The sequence below is a fragment of the Hevea brasiliensis genome, unplaced genomic scaffold (genome assembly GCF_030052815.1).
Source record: "Hevea brasiliensis isolate MT/VB/25A 57/8 unplaced genomic scaffold, ASM3005281v1 Scaf91, whole genome shotgun sequence".
Classification (NCBI taxonomy): domain Eukaryota; kingdom Viridiplantae; phylum Streptophyta; class Magnoliopsida; order Malpighiales; family Euphorbiaceae; genus Hevea; species Hevea brasiliensis.
Window position 1 is genome coordinate 98,120 of NW_026615312.1, and position 23,808 is coordinate 121,927.

The 23,808-nt window shown below is 30.3% G+C and overlaps 3 protein-coding genes and 1 pseudogene across 3 annotated transcripts; all 4 read right to left on the reverse strand.

Moving 5' to 3' along the window:
• Positions 1 to 523: 523 nt before the first annotated feature.
• Positions 524 to 3,522, reverse strand: LOC110642529 (riboflavin biosynthesis protein PYRD, chloroplastic-like; annotated as a pseudogene).
• Positions 3,523 to 9,533: 6,011 nt separating this feature from the next.
• LOC131177827 (disease resistance-like protein DSC1) lies at positions 9,534 to 11,054 on the reverse strand. Its single transcript, XM_058142926.1, has 3 exons — positions 10,403 to 11,054; positions 9,920 to 10,324; positions 9,534 to 9,776 (listed from the first exon to the last, which is right to left on the reverse strand). Exons 1-3 carry the CDS (start codon positions 10,763 to 10,765, stop codon positions 9,534 to 9,536), a joined length of 1,011 nt encoding a protein of 336 aa, XP_057998909.1. The 5' UTR covers positions 10,766 to 11,054.
• Positions 11,055 to 11,945: 891 nt separating this feature from the next.
• Positions 11,946 to 14,495, reverse strand: LOC131177828 (uncharacterized). The gene is made up of 4 exons (XM_058142927.1): positions 14,404 to 14,495; positions 13,698 to 14,208; positions 13,198 to 13,410; positions 11,946 to 12,313 (listed from the first exon to the last, which is right to left on the reverse strand). Exons 1-4 carry the CDS (start codon positions 14,493 to 14,495, stop codon positions 11,984 to 11,986), a joined length of 1,146 nt encoding a protein of 381 aa, XP_057998910.1. The 3' UTR covers positions 11,946 to 11,983.
• Positions 14,496 to 16,838: 2,343 nt separating this feature from the next.
• On the reverse strand, positions 16,839 to 19,864 carry LOC131177829 (uncharacterized). Its single transcript, XM_058142928.1, has 4 exons — positions 19,803 to 19,864; positions 19,191 to 19,692; positions 18,690 to 18,902; positions 16,839 to 17,183 (listed from the first exon to the last, which is right to left on the reverse strand). The coding sequence occupies exons 1-4, from the start codon at positions 19,862 to 19,864 to the stop codon at positions 16,854 to 16,856; spliced, it is 1,107 nt and encodes a 368-aa protein (XP_057998911.1). The 3' UTR covers positions 16,839 to 16,853.
• Positions 19,865 to 23,808: the final 3,944 nt, after the last annotated feature.

A 23,808-nucleotide genomic window follows, 5' to 3' on the forward strand; every position in this document is an offset into this window, starting at 1 on the left:
TTCAAGAAACAGGTTTCTTGAAATGCAGCAAGTGAAAAATTAAAGAAAAGAAACAGAAGAAAGAACCAGAAATTGATAGAAGAGAGAAATTTGATTCAAGAAAGAAGGAAGAATAGAAAAGAAATCTGAATAGAGGAAAGGGAGGAGAAATAGAAGAAAGGAGAACAAAAGAGGAAGAGGATAGATCAGAAAAGTAAGAACAGAAGAAGAAGAGGAAGAAGAAGAACAAGAATAGAGGGAAAGAAGGAAAGACTTTCAGAGAAGAAGAAGAATTAGAGGGAAGAAGAGAAGAAGAGAGAAGAATAGAAGAAACCTGGTATTTTGAGAAGAGTAATCTACCATAGATGCTACTCCCATGGAAAAATTTTCAGTAGTTGCCCACCAATCTAACTGCTCTGATACCAATTTGTTACATATTAGTTTGCACACTTACTAAAACAGCGAAATAGGGAGAGGGAGATAGAAATAGATGAGACAAGAATAGAAGTAGATAAAAAAGAGGAGAGTAGAAGAGAAGAGAGAATATTTTAGAGATGAGAGATATCTTTGATTATTAATGATCTTGGATAGTCTCCTCTTTACAATTAAGTTCCTATTTATACTTCTTTGGATCCTATAACTGCTCTCTACGATTACAATTGACTGGAGAGTAATTACAATATACTAGTACAATAGAATCTTCCTATTTAACTACTAGACTAACCTCCTAACTGCTTTACTCCTTACTCATAACAGATTCCTTGCGTTGACAATATTGTCGATTCCTCTAATGCTGTTTTGAATACCTTAGAAGTGTCTGACCCTGAGTGTGGGAAAAATGAATATATGCTGGTCCGAATGCTTGAGGCATCTGCATACACTACACATCTGTAATATAATTCATGTAATAATTTAATGTGTATAGGTGGATACATGTATATAAAATTATTATTATGTGTTTAAACTTCTTATGAAGACTCCCCATTGTATTTATCTCTGGGGCAGGTCAATGAATTGCCTGCAAAATAAAGCTTTAATACCCAGGCATTAATATGGTGAACCAATCAAAATAAGGCATAAGAGTGAACATATCTCAAGAAAGTTCTCAGTACAGCTTGTTGTTAACACATAAGCTGCTAAAAAAAAAGGGAAAATGTCTTCAGGCATCTGAAAATTTGCAAACATAATATTAAAGCAGCATGCAATTGCAAATGTAGGGAAGGTCAAATTTGTTGGTTCAGGAGCTTTCAGGGCATTATGCTACTGTTTCTCGATGTAAGCAAAGGAATAAGGGAAGCATGAAAAAAACCTTTCCATTCTATTCTTGAAGCTCATAGTGAAATGGAGTACCTGGTAAGCTCGACATGGACTCTGCTCGAAAATATATGTGCTGTCTCCTTGAGTTCAGACAACTTGCAGTAAAGATAACCCTCCAGTACAATGCTCTGATGTGAGATCCTGGGCTGTAGATTATTCACTTTTAGTCTTTTCTGAACACTCTTCAAAGCCACAAAGGAACTCTTGGTACTATTTTCATCCCACAATGGCAATACTTCCACCATGACTTTTTGCAACATATTCTGCTCAACACCATCATTAAGAAGCCCTTGAAGCTCATCAAACCCTCCCCTCAAATCCAGCAAAATGCAGCACAGTACCATACTCCAAAATTTCATTCAAGCATATCCCATCCAATACCACAGTTTCAATTCCTTTTTGAGCTGTTACTGGTTCGACAGTTGTCTCTTTGTCTGTAAATATAATCATTTTGGATGCTGCTTCTTCCTCTACGGAATGGATTCTCATTGGAGAAGAACGAGAAGCTGCAGTTATGACACAAAGGGGTTGATTGGCACCAGGTTCTTGTGATGTAGGAACTAAAAACTTGTGAATTAATGAGCTAGAAACTATAATTGCATCATATTCCTGTAACAATTTTGTGTAGTATCCGCCACACTCTGTGACTCCTTCCTCAAGTTGATTTAAAAGGTGGCCATTGACTGAGAGGGAGTGTCTATATGTTAGGCAGATGCCTCGAGTTAAAATACTTCAACAATTATATTAGCTAAGAACAAAGTTAATACCAAAGCAGATCCTCAAAGAAAATAAGGAAAAAAAAAAATCCAAGCACTAGCATTAACCAACTAAAAATAGTCTACTTAATATTAGTTATTCAGGATAAATGATTTGCTTTAATACTATCAAAGGGAATATATGGATACCTGAGTGTAACAAAAGGTTTTCCAGTCAGCATTTGATGGATTAGGCCTCATTGAGCCTCTTGCACAATTCTTCTTCTACACCTACAATTACATCAATGCCTGCATGTCTCAGTTTATCCACCCCTGTTGAAGCCACAATTGGATTTGGATCAACCATTCCAATTACCACCTTCTTAACTTTGGCATTAATGAGGGCTTCAGTGCAGGGTGGAGTTCTCCCGTAGTGATTGCATGGCTCTAAGCTCACATAAGCTGTTGCTTTCTCAGCCAAATCTCCAGCATGTCTCAGAGCAAATACCGGAACCAAATTATATGACAACAGTTTGTCAAGAAAAGACACTGATTTGAAAAGTAGACACCATATTGTACAAGAATAGGAAAGATGCATGTTAGTTGCATAAGTCAGCAAATCAAAGGTAGAAAATCCTCAAAACATAATCCACTCAAAATTTTGAAACTCTTTCTTCATTTTCAACCTTAACCTTCAATGTTTGCTCAAAAGAATGCTAAACACATTTCAAATCGAACAACATCAATAATTTAAATCAGGCAAGAATTACTAATCCCAGAGCTTTATGAAAGTTATCTGATCACCTAAGGTCGAAAGAAAAAATTTCTTCAAAACACGCCCAGACTCCGTCTCGGGTGCCATGGATAACAAACTCAATACTCGCAATTTTTAGATCCAGCCACTATTAATTGAACAGCAGAAAACGAGATTTATCCACAACAAAGAGACACTCAATACATGTAAACGAGACCAAAGATCAAAACAATCAGTCAGATTTAATGGCAAACGAAATGTGGAGACAAAAGGAAAGGAACGTGGGGTTACCTCAGCATGAGGCTGACCAGCTTTTGGGTGGAACCCTTCACCAACAATCTTGCCATCTTTGACAATGACGCAGCCCACCATAGGATTAGGCCTTGTACACCCAATTGCCTTCCTTGCCAGTTCCACACACCTCCTCATATAAAACCCATCGTCTTTACCTTCATCACTACCATCATTTGCTAACACTCCACAACTGACCATAACCAATCCACCATATCTTCTCAAACCACCAAGTGATTTGGATAACCTTTTGACTGAATTGCAACACCCAAATTTGGAATGAAATCTGAACCCTGGAATAGAGAGACCAGGAGCTGGTGCAAAAGATGAGTGCATATGAGAATGTGATAAATTGGGCAGTCCCAGAGTGCGATTTGAGAGTGAAAAATATTGAATTTGCATCTTTGTTTGGAGTACTGAAAGATGAGGATGTGAAATCTTAGCAGATTTTGTGGGTGTCTTTGTGATTTGCCTCCGAAGATTTGGTTTAAGAAGTATGTGTGAGACTAGCGTGATAACCAACTACACCACCCAGACAATCTGTTTCTTCAGAGCTTCCTAGATATGCTGTTTGAATTTTTTTTTTTTTTATCAATTTGATCAGATAGGCGCTAGTACATCTTGTTATGCAATAGAGTTGATCAGGCATATCATATATTGTGCTCCAAAGTTAATGAAGCTCTCTGCTTCCATCTACAGCCCTCCCTCAACAAGTCCTTGAAATCATCCTCTGTTAGTAACTCTTCTCGTGTTGTTTGCTCCTATATTTTGTCCTTGTAGTCGTTTTTTTTGGGGAGGGGGAAAGCTGGCAGTAAGTGGTGTGGATTGGTTTTTGCGGATTCTCATTACCAATTTCGTTTCTCTTGTGCAGTGATCCAAAATGAGGCGTAACTGACATGATTAATCAAGTTTAGTTTACTTAATCTGTGTTATAAGCATATGACCATCCATGCCGCCTGAATCTTTTTCTCCTCCACCCTATTTCTAGTGTTTTACACGGTAGGCCTAAGGAAGAATTTGTATCTGATTCATGCTACCATTCAATCTTTTTGTTTTGAAGGTGAATATATTCCTGGGCATTACCTTGCCAGATGCCCCAAAATTTGGAAAGGTCTTTGGAGGACAGTTTGTTGGGCAGGTCTGAATCATCTTTTCTCCCTCTTCCCCTTATGACACAGCACAATTTAGTGTTGTTGAATGGTGAACATCGTCGAGAGATTTTGGCATATTAAGGCTTCTTGTAGACACAGGCAGATGGCAAAATGTTTTTCCTTCTAATCTATTGGCATGCATATAGCTGCATCTTCGAAATGTCCTTAGGCTTAAAAATTGAACTTCATTTCTTGGCTTGTAATGGTACATACATCTTTACATTCTTCTAAAAAGCAATATGGTATTAATGTTTCTCATATTGTTATGAGATGGTCATAAACTGCAAAAAAAAATCCTTTTGATTTGTCAATTTTTTATCCACTGCCTTTTCAAAATTGAAAATGGCTTTCAATATAGTCTATCTCCTTTGAATTCTCTCAATATCACAAGTGTGACTACAATTTAAAATTGTGGAGCCCTTTTGTTTTAGATAGTTGCCTTTTTTTTCTCTTGGCTTTAAAGGAATTTTTCCTCATTAGAGTACTTCATTTCCTTCTCTCCTTTTATTCAGTATATTCCCCCTTTTTATTTTTAGTTCGGAAATGATGTTTTCACAATATATAAACTTTACAGTTTCCTTCTTTTATAAAAGGAAATAGTTTTGTTTTTGCTCATCTTTTTTTGAATGAAAGTAATTTAACTTGGCACCTGTTGCACTCTAATTCGACCAGACAAGTAATTTATAAAAGCTAGACAAGATTTCTAATTCAACCTGGATTTTGTTGCACTCATTTTGAACAGACTTCTAAGGTTTTTGATACTCTAAAACAAGACCTTTAAGTACCTGATATAAATACTAGAAGGCAGAAACAAGCAGGAGAGTTTGTTTTACTTTCAACCCTAATTTTCTAAGCAATTTGGAGAGAGTCTACATCAAAGCTCAAATTTTCAGCTGAAGTTCTAAAAGTCTAAAGCTGCAGATCCTTGTTTTGGTTTCTTTTATTCTATTTTTTTTAGATTGTTTTATGTTCTTTTATTTTAATTTTATTATGTTTATTAAACTCACCATGAGTGAGTAATTTGTTTAATTCTAGGGTTAGGGAAGTATCACTCTCAAATTCTGCTATGGATCTATATTAAAGTTATTTAATAAATCTGAGTTTTATTCTTTGATTCAATCTTCTATGTTCTTAATACATGCTATGTGTTGGTACCCACTTAGTTATGATGTAAGATACTAACTAAAGAACTGAAAGATGAAGATTAGTATTGGAAATCAGAATTTTGAACCTAGAAAATCTGACCTAGAGATAGGCTGAAATCCTTTATGGAGCTTCATAATTAATCAAAGAGCTTAAAGGGTTTTAATTAAGATTGATCTCCACAAAAGTAGATCTTAGGTTAATTAAAATACACTTTAGATACTTTGAGAGAGGACTTAAGATATATTAGGATTAATTTTCATCAAGGTAACAATTCTCAATTTGCTGAATAGGTAAGGTTAAGTCCATAATAAGGTTGAAGTGTGAAATCCTAATTCTGAAATTATTTTCGTGAATAGCTTTCTAAGTTTAAGTTTATTGTTTTGTCTTCTTTTATTCTCAACAGCTTTAGTTAGTTAAATTAGTTTAATTTAAATCTCTCTTATCATATTCGATAGCCTAAATAGTCAAAGTTGTTGTCTAGCTTGGTACTTACAAATTCATCGTGGGAACGATACTCTATTCATATTACTTGTTAACGATCCCTACACTTGCGAGGTTATAAACTAGCAAATAAAACTCACGTATGAACTTGATGTTCCTAACCCTTTTAGAAGACTTGAGGGAAGCTACGACATACAGTTGGCGTGGAGCATGCTTAGCCTTCCTTTATCGTGAGCTATGTCATGTTGTTGTTACTGAAACGAAGGAGATTTCAAGGCCCTTGTTCATTTTGTAGATCTGGGCCTGGGAGAGATTTAAAATAATTTCTTCATCAATAAGAGATCCATCAGCACCTGATGATGCACCACTAGGTGCTAGGTATGTCCCTACAATTATATTTTCTTTCTATTAAGCAATGAACAAATTGATTTTTATTGCATTACATATAAATTTTTCTTCGCAACTAACAAGTGGAGTAGAACTCGATAGATTACTGATTACCACAAATCCGGTACAACCTTGACCAGATTCGTCCTCAAGATGTAAACCACACTTCCATAAATCTTAGTTAAAATAATAATATGTTATATTTTTCCTTACATTTATAATGACTTAATGTTTTGTTAATATTAACTTGAAAATTACATGGGAACCATATAATGATAAATCATTGGATGAGCTGCCAGACATGTATGTTCAGGGACGTCCCATTTAGAAGGCAATGGTGTCATTAGTTTACTTCCATATTATTGAATTGCAACAACCTTAAAGGGTGCTCAGGCAATTTGGATTGGTTTAGCTTATTCCACGCCCACCAATGCAGATAAACGAGCTGCACGAGATTACTCTCTGACTTAGTGAGAGTAATTGGGTGCACCACCATACGACATATATTAATCATTGAAATAGGCGAGAATAATTCATTGTTTAAGGGCAAGAAATAGTATAGTCATTCCACCATCATTTTGAATATATGGAGTGGTACTGTCGAGTTGCTAGACGTTGGATCTCAATTAATTGAGCTACTATTGGTTCTATGATAATGATTTACAACACCTATTTTTCCATTATTAAATACTTACTATTAATCATTTTATATTTTTTAAGCCAAAATATAAATTAATGCATGGATTTTTTTTTTTTTACAGGAGGACGGAATCGAGGATTGTTTGTTCAAATTAGAGAACCCATCAACAGAAAATGTGACACAAGTTAAGCGTATGTTGAGGAAAATAATGATTGCTCTAGAGCAAGAAAGTCGGCTTTGCCAGATACCACCTCCTCAGCCCGCACATCAACCAGTAACTTTTATAGATGAATTGGAAGATGACCAACCCATCAACCAATCTGAGCCCTCACATAGAGTAGGACGATGTCGATCACATCCTATTCGACGTTGACAATAGCCAGTGCATCCACCCTCTCTGCCTGGTGATGTTTTGCCCCCACCTGTCGCATTCCACCCTTACTCCACATCATTAGTGCCTAATCCTTCTGATCCTCTTCCCTCAGCGCCTGCACTATCTGATCCTATTCCATCCACAATATGCCAACTATATTCATAAGCTATCCCAACGCATTACACTGGTTGGGTGCCTACCCCATCAATGCTTAGCCCATCAGCAACATAGATGTCATTTCAATCTCAAATGAAAAGTAGAAGCACATTCAACTTTAATGAGAGTCAGCAGCCGCAAACACCATTTGACGGATTATTTGCTCCTTTTGGCAAACTATCTAGTACTGAGTCGTCACACTATGCTTCGACTTAATTTGGTGGATATGGTCCAGATCAATACTTTGCACCATATCAGTCCGATGCCTTAAGCCATATTCCATCTGGTGCAGGTCTATTTGGACACTATAAACAAAGTGCTATGCATTATATTGCAAGGGGGAATCATTAGGACGACAATAAGGACAACCTAACCAACCACAGGACACACAAGGTAATCCAGAAGATTAGGAAGAAGGGGCATAACATCGAGTTCTTCGATCGAGGTGACATATAAGGAGACCTGGATGTGGCACATGACTTATTTTAATACTTTTCTTCATTTATATATTAATTATGCTGCTATTTTTACTTTGTTTTTATTATATGGCATGTTTTAAACATTATGCCAATTTGAATACTTGTCTTAATTTGTATCTTCCTTTATGCTAATTATATGTACAATTTTCGCTTTTTACTCGCGTGATATGTTAGTGAAAATTTTATATATTAACTTTATAAAACTAACCTATTTTTCAAAAAAAAAATTGCATAATTAAATTGACATTAAAAAAAAAAAGTAATTAAGACTAACGAGTATAAAAAACACAGTGCAACCCACACATTCTTATAAAAAACTAAAAATTTTATAAGAGATTGCAATCTAATTTGGTACTAAATTTTAATAACTTTGTTGCTATGATTTTAATATTTTTTATTTCCTTAAAATGAATCTACTGGAGTGATTTATTTTTAATTCTTTTATAATGAATGATTATTAAAACAAGGTCAAAAGAAATTAAAATTTTAAATTACATATTGTTATAAATGGTCACACATAATATATAATAATTTAATTTCTTTTATACCTAAATTTAATAATTGCTACCAAGAAAATAAATTATCCATAATTACGATAAGAATAAAAATTAATAAAAAATGAAAATTAATATAATTGAGGATAATAAATTTTTTTAATCATTTTTCCTGTCTCATATGACTTAAAATTTAATATATTAAGGTAACATATTTTATTTATTTTTTTTTATTTTTGTACATTATCTATATTTTTGTGAATATGCTTTTAATATAATTAGTTAATTATTATATAAAGGCATATAATTTTTTATGTTTAGAATTAAATTTTCAATATTTTTATTTATGTACAAAATAAATTTCAGTACAAAAAATAAATTAAGGCAAAAATGGGTCGGTACACCATTTTGATTGACGTCCTGCATGTTGGGATGCTAGTTATACTAGCATCCTTCATTTGGGACTCTAGTTTAATTGGCGTCTACATGGAACGCTATTTAAATTGGCTTCCTGCATGTTGGGATGCGAATATGACTAACATTTTGCACCGCCTCTTACTCTTTTCGTAATTTATCTACATCACACTTTTTTCTAGTAATTTTTCACTTACAGTACTCTTATACGTAAAAACCTTGCAGTGATACATTTTCCAAATAGGAACACGCCCAATCTTATTAAAAAAAAAAATTCACATTTTTTAAATTTTTATAATTTATCTTGCAATTATATATTTTTTAAAATTTTAAACTCTCACATTTATTTACTTTTTCCTCTAAAAGTTGATATTTCGAAACAAAAAGTTGTTATTGGACATGTTTCAAAATTTTAAATGCAGAACTTTATTTTGCGTAATATTTTTTATTTTCCTATACATGATCCAATATTCAAAGAAAAGAATTCGCAAACAAGCAGCCAACTATCGATATTTAAAGAAAAAGCAGAAAACGTAAAGTGTGTAGAACACATTGCCAACGTAGAAGGCCGGTTTGATCACCAAGCCATGAAACTGCAGGCACCAAGTTGACACCCACATCCGTCAAGGGAGGTACTGCCACCGGCTGCAGAAAACAAAAACCAAAAGAGAGAAACTAGGTCTTCTAAAGTAAGTCTGAGGAAATTCCTACCTCCATCGTGAACTCACATACGATATGAATGATGAAAATTTTCAATTCATTATGCTTTAAAATAGTGCATTATTTTCCCCATTTGAATATAAGAGTTCACTAAGTTCAAATAAACTCGTTGACTTGACATGCGCTGACAAGTTCTTCCATATCATGGTGTTTCTGTGACTTATCTGTAATGATCTCCGAGGTAAGAAGGTCTAGCTCTTTCTGATCAATCACGTCGAAACACCCAAAGTGGCGATGTCTAAATACATTCAATTTCAACACACTGGATTTTAACCAAGAAACAATAGGTACCATGTTTTCCTCATCGTAACGCATAGGACCCTCAGTTGTGGACCATACCTTAACATGTCGTTCGATGAAAGAACATTGACAGAATCTTTTCTCTTGAGAATAAAGCATTCGAACCCCGCAACTGATAACATTAGAACAAACTAAAGGATAACTGTTCATATCTTCAGGGTAGAATTCCACGAGAAGCTTACTGTATTTGCCAAACCAATCATCTCTTGTAACATCCACAAAGGGATCATACCCAAAGAATGTATGAGCTGTTCCACAATCCCAAAGAATGTATGAGCTGTTCCACAATCCTCTCCCTCCCAATAATTCCTACCATAGCAACCACCAAAATAGCAGTAGAGATCGTTGCAGTCACCATGATCATTTCTGAAATGGTATCTGCATTTAACTTGGAAACCAAGGTCGTTTGTGCTCTGGTTGTTAAAAGCAATAACAGCACACAGGGCAAAACCTAAGAACTCACTATTAGCCCAATGTGAAGGCAGCTGGATTGTCATGGACAATCCCCAACTTTGATGGCTGAACCACTTTGGAATACTACTTCCAGGGAAGCAAAAACCAGATTCCCCTGCTCGCACAGAAGGCATCTGCACCACAAAAATCATGCTTTTTAACATGGGTGATGGTTGGTTAAAGTAAATAAATATTAGAGAGGGGGGAGAGACCTGATTGTGCAATCTTTTTGAATAAAGCTGAAATTTTGTTAGCGCATATGTCATGATGTTGTGCTTTGCAATTGCATGCAAGTTTCTGCAATTAGTGAAAAGGAATTCAAAAATTTTTCCCTCAACTATAGTCGAGTCAATTATTGACACATATCGGAGTGAGAAACAGTTATCTGCATCTAATTTTGTCAACTGGGGTGGAAGTGCTGTTATTGAACGTAGCGACTTGCAATCCCTCAAACCGAGGTATTGCAGCTCTGTGAGCATTCTGATGCTATGAGGTAGGTGACAAAAAGAGTTTCCACTTAGATCTATTACTTCTAGTGAGAACAAGTAGCCGATGCAGTCGGGGATGTCGACCATCCCACAACCAGTTAGATATAGCTTCCTCAGTTATTGTAAATGTGAACCTGAACTGTCTATAATTGAGATCAGTTCTGCCAATCCTTGAATTCTCTTGCAGTTTCTCAATTCCAAGCTAGAAAGCCCCTTCAAATTTTCAATTGGGGAGGGTAAATTCATTATGGCTGTTCCATCTAAATAGAGGCATCTTAATGATCCCATTGGCTCCAAAATTTCCGGAAAACATTCAAATATGGAGCAGCCTGAGAGAATAAGCTTTTGCAAAGATTTCAACTTACAAATGCAACTTGGAAGATTTCAGCATAATTTATATCTATAATATATTTAAATATATGAAAGAGAGGAACATTTGGATTTTCAAAAATAGTCTTCATCATTTATATTATTTACAATTATCTTTATTTTTTATTATTTAAATTATTTTTAATTTTTATGTAAATTTAAAATTTTTGTTTGTCAAAAAAAAAAAAATATATATATATATATATATATATATAACAACATTAAAATTTAATTATATATGATTACTAAATTTAGAATATATTTAGGTAACTGAAAATTAATAGTAATTACTGTTAATTAATAGCTAATAACTATTAATTGATAGCTGATAATTAATTATAATTGATTTATATTGAATATTTAATAAAAATATACCTAATGATTACTGTTTATATATAAAATAATCAATAAAAGTATAAATTACATAATTTATTATAATATAATATTATATTATAATATGATATTATAATAAAACGAGGGAGAGGGACAGAGAGAGAACCAAACTTGTGTTGACTAGAAAGAAGATAGAGTTGAATTAATTGGAGACTAATTAGAGTTTGTACAATTTATATAGAGCCCATCAGCAAGAAGCCCATTAAAAACACTAAGAATCATCTGGTAAATCTAGCCTAAAAGAACCTTTTGTTTAGTGGCTCAAAACTATTAATCAAATTCTTTTCAAAACCATCAAATTGTCACCATCCATTTTATAGCATAATTTCACTTGATCTTTAAATTCTTAATCCTATGTCTTCACCAATTCAATGACCGATCGGCTTTAAAAAACTTGATATATAGAGAAATATTAAATTAAAAAAATCAATTCATGTTAGTATAACAAAACAAACTTTATTTATCATATTATAATAAAGAAGAAATCTCATTTGTTTAGAAAATGGCTAGATCTATCCTTAGAACTTTGCATATTTGAAAGACTTAGTTAAGCTGTTTTGTCCAGTCAAAAGGTTCCCAGTCTCGTGCAAAATTTGCAACCGCTTGCTTTTTTGCATCCACTGACTCATGCCTCCGTCGACGATATACCTCTTCTTCTGGCAAACGCAGCATACCTCTTATTACATCGAGTCCAAAGGTACTTTTAAATTGCCTCTCGTCGTCCATAACGTGGACAAAGCCACTGTTTAAGCCGAACTCAACATGAAAGTAAGGGAAGTCCTTGGGGACAGAACCACGCAACCCCTTGAGACTTGTATCAATCAGCTTCTTTGCATTGTGCTGGCTCCACTCATGTTCAGCTTCTTCAATTGCCTGAAAAAAAAAATCTTCTTCAGAGACTTGTCCAGGAAGCAAGAAATTAACAATATAAGGATATATAGATGCATTTGCACATGTAAAATCATAATCTAGGCCAAAGATTCCATAAATTCAACGGACTCTTAATCCCAAACTAGTAAGAACAAGTTAATGATGTTATAATCCCAAGTTAAATTCAACAGAAAGATACTTATTGAACAACAACTGTTATAATGTGTTTGTAGTATATTTTTATGCTGCAGTTGTGGTAGCAATTTTGACAGAAGGTGTATTGAAACTTATTGGCAAAAATCAGTGAACATAACTTCTATTCCTCAAAAATATTAATTTTGTTATTTTGGGTAAAAAATCAACTTGTATTCCTCAAAAAAATAGGTACAAATATTATATACTCCTATTTACAATAACTTCCTGTTCTACAACAAATTTCACAAGTTGTTCTCCATGCCTAGTGTCATGTCATTGTTTGAGAGGGTGAGCAAACAGTAAAATTCTGACTCCTTAGTTTATGATAAAATTGGCACAAAATGCTAAAATTCTGCTAATAAATTAAAAAGTTATTGTTAAGATACTATTAATTGAACCTAAGATTGAGATAATGTGTTTTGATGTGTGCTGTAACGGTGCCTGTGAATGTGACATCATGTATTCTTCTTTTTTAGTGTATTTGAATTTTGAAAACAATATGTATATATATTCCCAATGACATGAGAGAATAATCAAGCTCTTTTTATCCCATATTCTTCTCTTATTCTTCTTTATTTCTCCTTCTTTTACAATTATAAAGTTGTTAATAGAATTAAAGAAAGGAAGAAAGTAAATATTAGATGTTCAAGAATTTGTCATTAGGCCAAAACAAAATAATTAAAGACACTGACCTTTTTAAAGTAGAGAGGGGCCTGTTTAGCAATTTTTTGTGGCAGGGGAATGCACTCAATTAAACAGTGACGACGTTGTTGTGCCAACCCCATTACTGTTTCAAGGAACACTAAATCCTTCCCTTGTTTCGCAAACATCATTATAAGGCATTTCTTGAAATTGCGAATTTCTTCCCATACATAATTGTCAACACTCCTTGTGGCTGATTCATGCTGAAAAGGCCATCCAAACTCCATTAGAATAAAGCAAGCAATACTGAATTTAAAAGAACAGAAAATTCAACAATGTCTCATCATTTACCAAAAAAATTAAGAATGAGTTTAGTTCCCCTCCTAAAGCATGCAAAGAATCTTGATTGAAGAAGCATACAAATTTCCCATTATCCATTAAAATTTTGGGATATATCCAATTTCACAGAATGCAGTAAGTAATGATGAAATTCAACTATGAGAAAGAAAGATAAGCATATTGCAGCATAAAGCAACTAGATTAGACTTACCTGCATTGGTAAGATAAAACAATGGCCTGGAACAACAGGCTGCCACCGTGGCAACATCAAATACGTGAAGTTTGCAATAGACACAACAAGGTGTTTTGGCTGATTAGGATTCTCAAAGCAAAAAAGGCAACGCTCTTGCTGAGTTGCAACCTTCTTCCTAGACTTTCGGCATGGCCCATCTTCGAAATCATATTCATCATCTGCCCGACCATATTGTTTATTCTGGATTAGCTTTATGTTCTCAGCCTCCTGTCTTTTCCGTTTTCCCCAGGATGAACAATCATGAGCTCTCCTCATTTCAAGAAGTGAGACTGATGATGAAAGTGGGGAGGTGGGTTGTATGCCGACTGTGTGATTTGTGAATTTGAGCGACACCGTTTGGATGCCGAGAATCAATACACAACCAAAGTAACCTGTCGAAAGCGATTCCTCCAATGCCTTATTCGAGCTGTTTGCCAGCAACCAAAGGAAGGCGAGAAAAGAAGTAATAGTAAGCTGCAAAGGAAAAACCCTAGAAATTGCAGAGAACGAGAGTGAGAATCGACGGAGAAGAGAAAAGAAGTTAGCCTACGGTTGCGCGCGCGCGTTTTAACGAACGCGTTTTATAATCCATGTTGAATCAGGAAAGAATTGAAGCAACAATACCCCCGACGAAATTCTTTACTGCCATTACACGCTCCACTCAATGCGCGAGTAACTCCGTTACGCTCCTGGTTGAGATTTGTTTAATTTTGATTTGCTAGGGGGCCGCTGCTTAATTTCTGGCTTGGGCCGGCCGCGAATAAAATCTTTTGCCATTTTCTATAATTAATATTAATAAAAAAAAAAAAAAAAAAATATATATATATATATATATATATATATATATTAAAGATGTAAAAAAAATTATAATTTATTATCTTTATAATATATACATTTTACTTCTTATTGAAATAATTTTAATATGTTATTATGGGTGATGATATCAGCATTAAGTTAATTGAAATTTAAAAAAAATAAAAAATAAAAAATAATTATAAATTAAAAATCACAAATTTAAATGTAAAAATAAATTAAATTGATTATTATATATAATTTTATTTAATTTAAAACTGCTTATCAATTTAGAATAAAATTATAGTAGAAAATATTTGTATTAATAATTATGAAATATTAAAATTAAATAACATCAATATATAAAACTAACAATCATATAGTCTTTTATCAGGTTATTTGTCTATGCCTTTATTATTAAATAATTGTAATATTTTTTTAAAAAGTCCTAAATTTTAATTTTTTTTAATATTGTTATATGAAATAAAAAAAATATATCTCTAAAATACATGAACTTTTCTGTATGGTTTAAAAAAACCTAAACTTATTTGATAAAAACCTCATAGGATTATATGGAAAAATAGAATTAAATAAAAAAATAATGAACTTATTTGTAAAAAGTTAATATAAATATATTGTCTTTTATGATTATTTTAAGTCCTATAAAATTAGAATTTCATAAGAAAAATTTATAGAACTATTACATTGCAATCTTATATTTTGGTAGTTTATGCATATGGAAGCAGAAAATTAGATATTTATTCCCAACTTTTTAGGGCAATAACTCTATTTTTCATTGCCATTATGTTGAATGCATAATAAAAAATTTTTATCCTCTGTTGTCCATGGACACTAATTCAATCTCCAACATAGGTTAAACTACCTTTGAAGAAGATATCATATTTATAATAAGATTATGAAATAGAAAATCAAACTGAATTTCAAGAGTCCAACTGATTTCCTAGTTTAACTCAATTATTCATCTTGAATCATTTATAAATAAATTTAATTAAAAATTGATGAAAACTTAAATTTTATAATTTAAAAATACATTGTTATAATTATATATAATATATTAATTTTATTCTTTATTATAACTTCAAATACTTATATATTTATATAATTAAATAATAATATAAAACTTATTTAAATCTATAAAAATTTGAAATGAATGAGTATTTAAGTTTGATATTATGATTTTTTATTATATTTTAATACAAATAAATTAATTTTTATTTTAAATGATTAATTATCCAAACAAAGTTTAAATAATTTTTATGAATATACTTTTTAATTTTAATAAATTTTTAAATTAAGGTATTTTTTATGCAAAATAATTTATTTGAAAAAAAAAGACTAATTAATAAAAAAAAATCTAAGCACGTTCTTTTAATTTCATGTAAATTTTTAATTTAGCTAACTTTATCAATATTGTAAAATTAGTGTTAGTTTTATTCTATTTAACAAAATTAGTCAAAATTTTGTTAATGTTTTTAATAGTAAATTTATAATTATGTTAAGGGTATATATATATATATATATATATAATGATTTTATTCAAAAATTAAAATGAATTTAACATTATAAGTTTATTTAATTTTTAGAACAATTAAAAAAATAAATTACTGACAGTGAGATTCTGTGTTTAACATTTTTTTATTGATTTTATTATAATAAGTTAAATAATTTTTAGTGAATTAATAATACTTATGAGATTAGAATTATAAAATTAGTATATTAAAAATTGTAATAGGATTTTTAGTATAAGTAGAATTATTATTAAAATAATATTAAAAATTTAATTTGATTATTTAGAAATTGAATTTTTAGGGATTTAGCGATGAACATTTCATCGCCAAATGTTATTAGAAATGATGCTAGGATAGTAAACCTCATTAGTAAGGGTTATAGCGACGAAATTTGTGTTGCTGAAAGATGATGTTGCATGGAGACTAATTAGAGTTTGTATAATTTATATAGAGCTCATCAACAAGAAGCCCATTAAAAACACCAAGAATCATCTGGTAAATCTGGCCTAAAAAAACCTTTTGTTTAGTGGCTCAAAACTATTAATCAAATTCTTTTCAAAAACATTAAATTGTCACCATCCATTTTATAGCATAATTTCACTTGATCTTTAAATTCTTAATCCCATGTCTTCACCAATTCAATGACCAGATCAGCTTTAAAAAACCTGATATATATAGAGAAATATTAAATTTAAAAAATCAATTCATGTTAGTATAATAAAACAAACTTTATTTATATATTATAATAAAGGAGAAATCTCATTTGTTTAGAAAATGGCTAGATCCATCCGTAGAACTTTGCATATTTGAAGACTTAGTCAAGCTGTTTTGTCCAGTCAAAAGGTTCCCAGTCTCGTGCAAAATTTGCAACCGCTTGCCTTTTTGCATCCACTGACTCATGCCTTCGTCGACGATATACCTCTTCTTCTGGCAAACGCAGCATACCTCTTATTACATCGAGTCCAAAGGTACTTTTGAATTGCATCTCGTCGTCGATAACGTGGACAAAGCCACTGTTTAAGCCGAACTCAACATGGAAGTAAGGGAAGTCCTTGGGGATTGAACCACGCAACCCCTTGACACTTGTATCAATCAGCTTCTTTGCATTGTGCTGGCTCCACTCATGTTCAGCTTCTTCAATTGCCTGAAAAAAAAATCTTCTTCAGAGACTTGTCCAGGAAGCAAGAAATTAACAATACAAGGATATATAGATGCATTTGCACATGTAAAATCATAATCTAGGCCAAAGATTCCATAAATTCAACTGACTCTTAATCCCAAACTAGTTAGAATAAGTTAATGATGTCATAATCCCAAGTCAAATTCAACAGAAAGATACTTATTGAACAACAACAGTTATAATGCGTTTGCAGTATATTTTTATGCTGTAGTTATGTGGTAGCAATTTTGACAGAAGGTATATTCAAACTTATTGGCAAAAATCAGTGAACATAAGCTTATAGTACACATAGTGAACTCTTAAATATTAATTTTGTTATTTTGGGTAAAAAATCAACCTGTATTCCTTACAAATATTATATACTCCTATTTACAATAACTTCCTATTCTACAACAAATTTCACAAGTTGTTCTCCATGCCTGATGTCATGTCATTGTTTGAGAGGGTAAGCAAACAGTAAAGAATTTTTCAATTGCTAGCAAACAACACTGAAACAGATTTTCACTCTTTTCTGTTACCCACCCTAAATACTAAGGTTCAGACATTAGTTCCAATTTAAACAAACAAATGACATTATTTAGTTCAAAGGGGCATCTGTATGGCATTTTTTATGCAAGTGAGTACCAATTCAGCATTTATCAGTAGTGCTGTGTATGGTTCTTGGGGGAACCAAACCGAACCGAACCGAACTGAAGAATTGTACCAAATCGATAAGAACTGTATCGAATTAAATTTATTTTGATACTTTGATTTTATTCTGGTTCTTCACTAAGAACCAAACCAGAACCGTATCAAGCCCAAAACCAAATTTATACACATGTTTTTCTATTTTTTTTAGATGTATTATATACTTTCAATATAATTATATATATTTATATATGTATATATAATTATGAACTAAATATAACATAATATTATATTTCATTTTTCTATATTTTCTTAATAATTTTAGTTATAAATCCAGAACCATACCGAATAGGAGCCGAAATAATAAATAACTGAACAAAAAACATACCGAAATTTCGGTTCAGTTTCGGTTCCTAGCCAAACCTAAAACCGAACACCCCTATTTATTAATACAATTCTGACTCCTTAGTTTATGATAAAATTGGCACAAAATGCTAAAATTCTGCTAATAAATTAAAAAGTTATTGTTAAGATACTATTAATTGAACCTAAGATTGAGATAATGTATTTTGATGTGTGCTGTAACGGTGCCTGTGAATGTGACATCATGTATTCTTCTTTTTTAGTGTATTTGAATTTTGAAAACAATATGTATATATATCCCCAATGACATGAGGGAATAATCAAGCTCTTTTTATCCCATATTCTTCTTCTCATTCTTCTTTATTTCTCCTTCTTTTACAATTATAAAGTTGTTAATAGAATTAAAGAAAGGAAGAAAGTTAATATTAGATGTTCAAGAATTTGTCATTAGGCCAAAACAAAATAATTAAAGACACTGACCTTTTTAAAGTAGAGAGGGGCCTGTTTAGCAATTTTTTGTGGCAGGGGAATGCACTCAATTAAACAGTGACGACGTTGTTGTGCCAACCCCATTACTGTTTCAAGGAACACTAAATCCTTCCCTTGTTTCGCAAACATCATTATAAGGCATTTCTTGAAATTGCGAATTTCTTCCCATACATAATTGTCAACACTCCTTGTGGCTGATTCATGCTGAAAAGGCCAACCAGACTCCATTAGAATAAAGCAAGCGTACTGAATTTACAAGAACAGAAAATTCAACAATGTCACATCATTTACCAAAAAAAAATTAAAAATGAGTTTATTTCCCCTCCTAAAGCATGCAAAGAATCTTGAATGAAGAAGCATACAAATTTCCCATTATCCATTAAAATTTTGGGATATATCCAATTTCACAGAATGCAGCAAGTAATGATGAAATTCAACTATGAGAAAGAAAGATAAGCATATTGCAGCATAAAGCAACTAGATTAGACTTGCCTGCATTGGTAAGATAAAACAATGGCCTGGAACAACAGGCTGCCACTGTGGCAACATCAAATACGTGAAGTTTGCAATAGACACAACAAGGTGTTTTGGCTGATTAGGATTCTCAAAGCAAAAAAGGCAACGCTCTTGCTGAGTTGCAACCTTCTTCCTAGACTTTCGGCATGGCCCATCTTCAAAATCATATTCATCATCTGCCCGACCATATTGTTTATTCTGGATTAGCTTTATGTTCTCAGCCTCCTGTCTTTTCCGTTTTCCCCAGGATAAACAATCGTGAGCTCTCCTCATTTCAGGAAGCAAGACTGATGATGACAGTGAAGAGGTGGGTGGTATGCCGACTGTGTGATTTGTGAATTTGAACGACAACGTTTGGATGCCGAGAATCAATACACAACCAAAGTAACCTGTCAAAAGCGATTCCTCCAATGCCTTATTGGAGCTGTTTGCCAGCAACCAAAGGAAGGCGAGAAAAGAAAGTACCAGCGAGAAAACCCTAGAAATCAAAGAGAACGAGAGCGAGAATGGATGCAGAAACCAAAAGCCAGACGCGGAAGGGAAAAGAAGTTAGCCTACACGGTATTTATATAGAGTTTCGATCTTAACGAACGCGTTTTATAATTCTTTGCTGCCATTACACGCTCCACCCAATGCTCGAGTAAATCCATTACGAGCGTGGTTGAGAATTGTTTAATTTTGATTTGCTAGGGGCCCGCTGCTTAATTTCTCGCTTGGGCCGGACGCGAAATTTTTTTTTTACCATTTTCTAAAATTAATGTTAATAGAAAAAAAAAACATTTATAATTTATTATCTTTATAATATATACATTTTACTTCGTATTGAAATAATTTTAATATGTTGTTATGGGTGATGATATCAGCATTAAGTTAATTGAAATTAAAAAAATAATAATTATAAATTAAAAATCTCAAATTTAAATTTAAAAATAAATTAATTGATTATTTTATTATATATATATAATTTTATTTAATTTAAAACTACTTATTAATTTAGAATAAAGTTATAGTAGAAAATATTTGTATTGATAATTATGAAATATTAAAATTAAATAACATCAATATATAAAACTAACAATCATATAGTCTTTTATCAAGTTATTTGTCTATCCCTTTATTATTAAATAATTATAATATTTTTAAAAAAAATCCTATATTTTATTTTTTTAATATTGTTATATGAAATAAAAAAAATATATCTCTTAAACTACCTTTGAGGAAGATATCATATTTATAATAAGATAATGAAATAGAAAATCAAATTGGATTTCAAGAGTCCAACTGATTTCCTAGTTTAACTCAATTATTCATCTTGAATCCTTTATAAGAAAATTTAATTAAAAATCGATTAATTAATATATTGATGAAAACTTAAATTTTATAATTTAAAAATACATTATTATAATTATATATAATATATTAATTTTAATAAGATAGTAACAGCTGGGTGGTTGTGATGAATAATAACCAAAGAGGTCTCACGTGCCAGATTTTGTAAATAGTGGGTCTGGATATTTAAGAGTTGTCCGTGTTTTTGTACATAATTAATATTTATTTTAATATATAAATACTATAATTTATATATTTTTAATTTTATGTACATAAAATAAAATTTGAAATTTATTATTAATTATTCATTTTTTTATTATTTTAATTTAGATTAAATTTTTTTTATTTTTTAATTTATTATTAATATTTTATGATAAAAAATAAAAATATAGAAATATAATAAAAATATTAATTAAAGATATAAAATAATTTAAGATTGATTAAATTAAATGACTTTAAAAATATCAAAAAAAATTTATATCTTCTTCATATATTAGAGAAATATAATATATATATCTGATTAAATCCTGAAAATTGTATATGATTAAATTTAGGTATTGTAAACATTCCCCATTTACATCCCTGAGCATTTTGATTTTCCCACTTATTAAAAAAAATCTCATTATTGGATCATTCTTCATTCAATTATATATATGTGTGTGTGTGAGGACTTTCCGAGAGACACTTGATTGGTTTGTTGTATTTGATGCTTATGGAAGATTGTTTTTGTAAGTCACAATTATTTTTGGAAAAATCATTTTCCAGGTGGTCTTATTCTCATGGATGAAGTTGGCATTGCATTGCTCACTTTCAGGTAATATAAACTTAGTAACATTCTCGTTCATTCAAATGATATCTGAAGTGCATTTTTTGGAAGTCAATAAGCTTAATGATGCTATATATAAATATGTGCTAAGCATGCATTTCCAGTGAAATGCTTACAGAGGAGATGTGTATAGAAATTGGAAAGAATCCAAAGATGAAGATATTCTCATTGAGGAGCACATCGAGGTTTTTCAACATGGCTAACAAGATAAGATCTCGAGAAGGCTAATAAAGTAAATTTTCCATTACAAGTCTATTTGATTTAAGATTCTAATAAACTAAAATTTTAATTAAACTAAATTAAAAAAGCAAATTGTTAGGTTTTTTTTCTTACTATAATATCCGTAATTGATTAGAATTTATTTTACTCGAACAACATATATTTTTTGTTTATTAAGAATGATTTATATATATAGTCACTAATTTATACATTTCCTCTATTTTTTTTTTATTTCTCATAATTTTTTTAGTTTATATGCTAGTCGTTTAACATACATTAAACTATATATTTATAAATTTTTTTCTATTTTAAATAAATAATTAGGATTTCCATAGTTTTGTTTTTAATTTGAATATAATAAATAAAATATATATTTAATTAAATATATTTATTGGTCTATATTTTTATTACGGTGCCGATTGTTGCTATTTTATTACAGTAAAAGTAATGAGCATTCTTTGAACCTTATATTTTTCTTTCAATGAAATGTTATAATCATGCCTTGGGGCTCTTCATGAGTTTATTTGAGTCGGTTCATCGTATTTTGCTAAATTATACCAAAACCAGTTTTCATAATATTTAAATCGAAACTAATAAATTAAATTATAAAATTACATATATTTGGTTTATACGGATTTGATTTTCACAGTTTTTACTTCTTTTAACATATTTTAGATTTTTATAATTTCATTTTTATTGAAATTTTTGCATATATATATATTAAAATATAATATTTATTAAAATAAAAAATAAATAAAGTTATTCACGTGTTTTTTAATCTATGTCATATATAAATGTATGAAGGAAAGAAACATTAGTTTTACCTAAATTGCCATTCATTTTAATTATAATTATATTTTTATTATTGAAATTAATTTAAAATTTATATAAATTTAAAATTTTTAATTTTAAAATTCATATAATTTTAAAATTTTAATCTTACTTACCCTTAACTTCAATTAAATATAAAATTTTATAATAAATAATTAACTAAAATAAGAAATTAATAAATAAAAAAATATTATTAATCTATCTATTAACTTCAATTATATTTTTATTATTGAAGTTAATTTTAAAATTTGTATAAATTTAAAATTCTTAATCCTACTTATACTTCACTTTAATTAAATATAAAATTTTATAAGAAATAATTAACTAAAATATGAAATTAATAAAAAAAATAAAAAATAAACAAAATATTATTTATCTATCTATTATTTTTAAAAATATATAAAAAAAAACATATTTATAGTGATAGATAATAATTTGTCATCAATAATGAATATTACAGATAATAACAAGCTAATCCATATAAATTCGCCGCTAATACTATTTAGCGATAAAATTATGCATCACTAATAACTTTAGCAATTAATGCCTTTCAAATATTATCATCACTAATCTTTTAGTAATAGAAAATTTATCGCTAAATCCTTTAAAATGTTAATTTTATAATATTTTATATTGCCTCTAATAACTTTTAGTGGCAAAATATTTGTCACTAAATACCTAATAATTTTATTTTTTAATATTACAATAATTAATATAAATTAAAATGTTAATATTATTTTAATAATAATTCTGCTTGTACTAAAAAAAAATTATAATTCATAATATAGTAATTCTATACTATAAGTATTATTAATTTATTAAAATAATTTTAATAAATTAATAAATATATATATATATATATATTAATTAGCTAAAAATTTAGTGTTAACTACATATTAAAATAAAAAATTTGAATTTTTAATCGAATTTAAGTAGATGAGCCATATTATTGATCATAAATTTGTACCTTTTTTTAATTATTTATATTCATAAAATATAGCTTTAATCAAACTTAAAATTTATTTTTATATACAAACAAATTTTATGTATCTCATTTTTAATAAGAATAAAAATAAATAATATTATTTTCTCAAATTATTATTTAACATAATAAATTAAAAAATAGTTTGTATTGAAAACTTTAATGAAATTATAATTGCATTTCAATTTTGACTAATTGAGGTAAATAAAATGAAACTAACACTAATTTTATAAATGATGCCTTTATTTCTATGTCTTCCAGCTACTTTATCACCCACTTTGATTTCGTGTTTCTATAATTTTTTTTTGTTTTATTTAGAAAAATTTTCTAACTATCTATAATATTAATTAGATAGAATAGCTCTAACCCTATTAACTGATAATGAGAAAATAAAATATGGATAAATA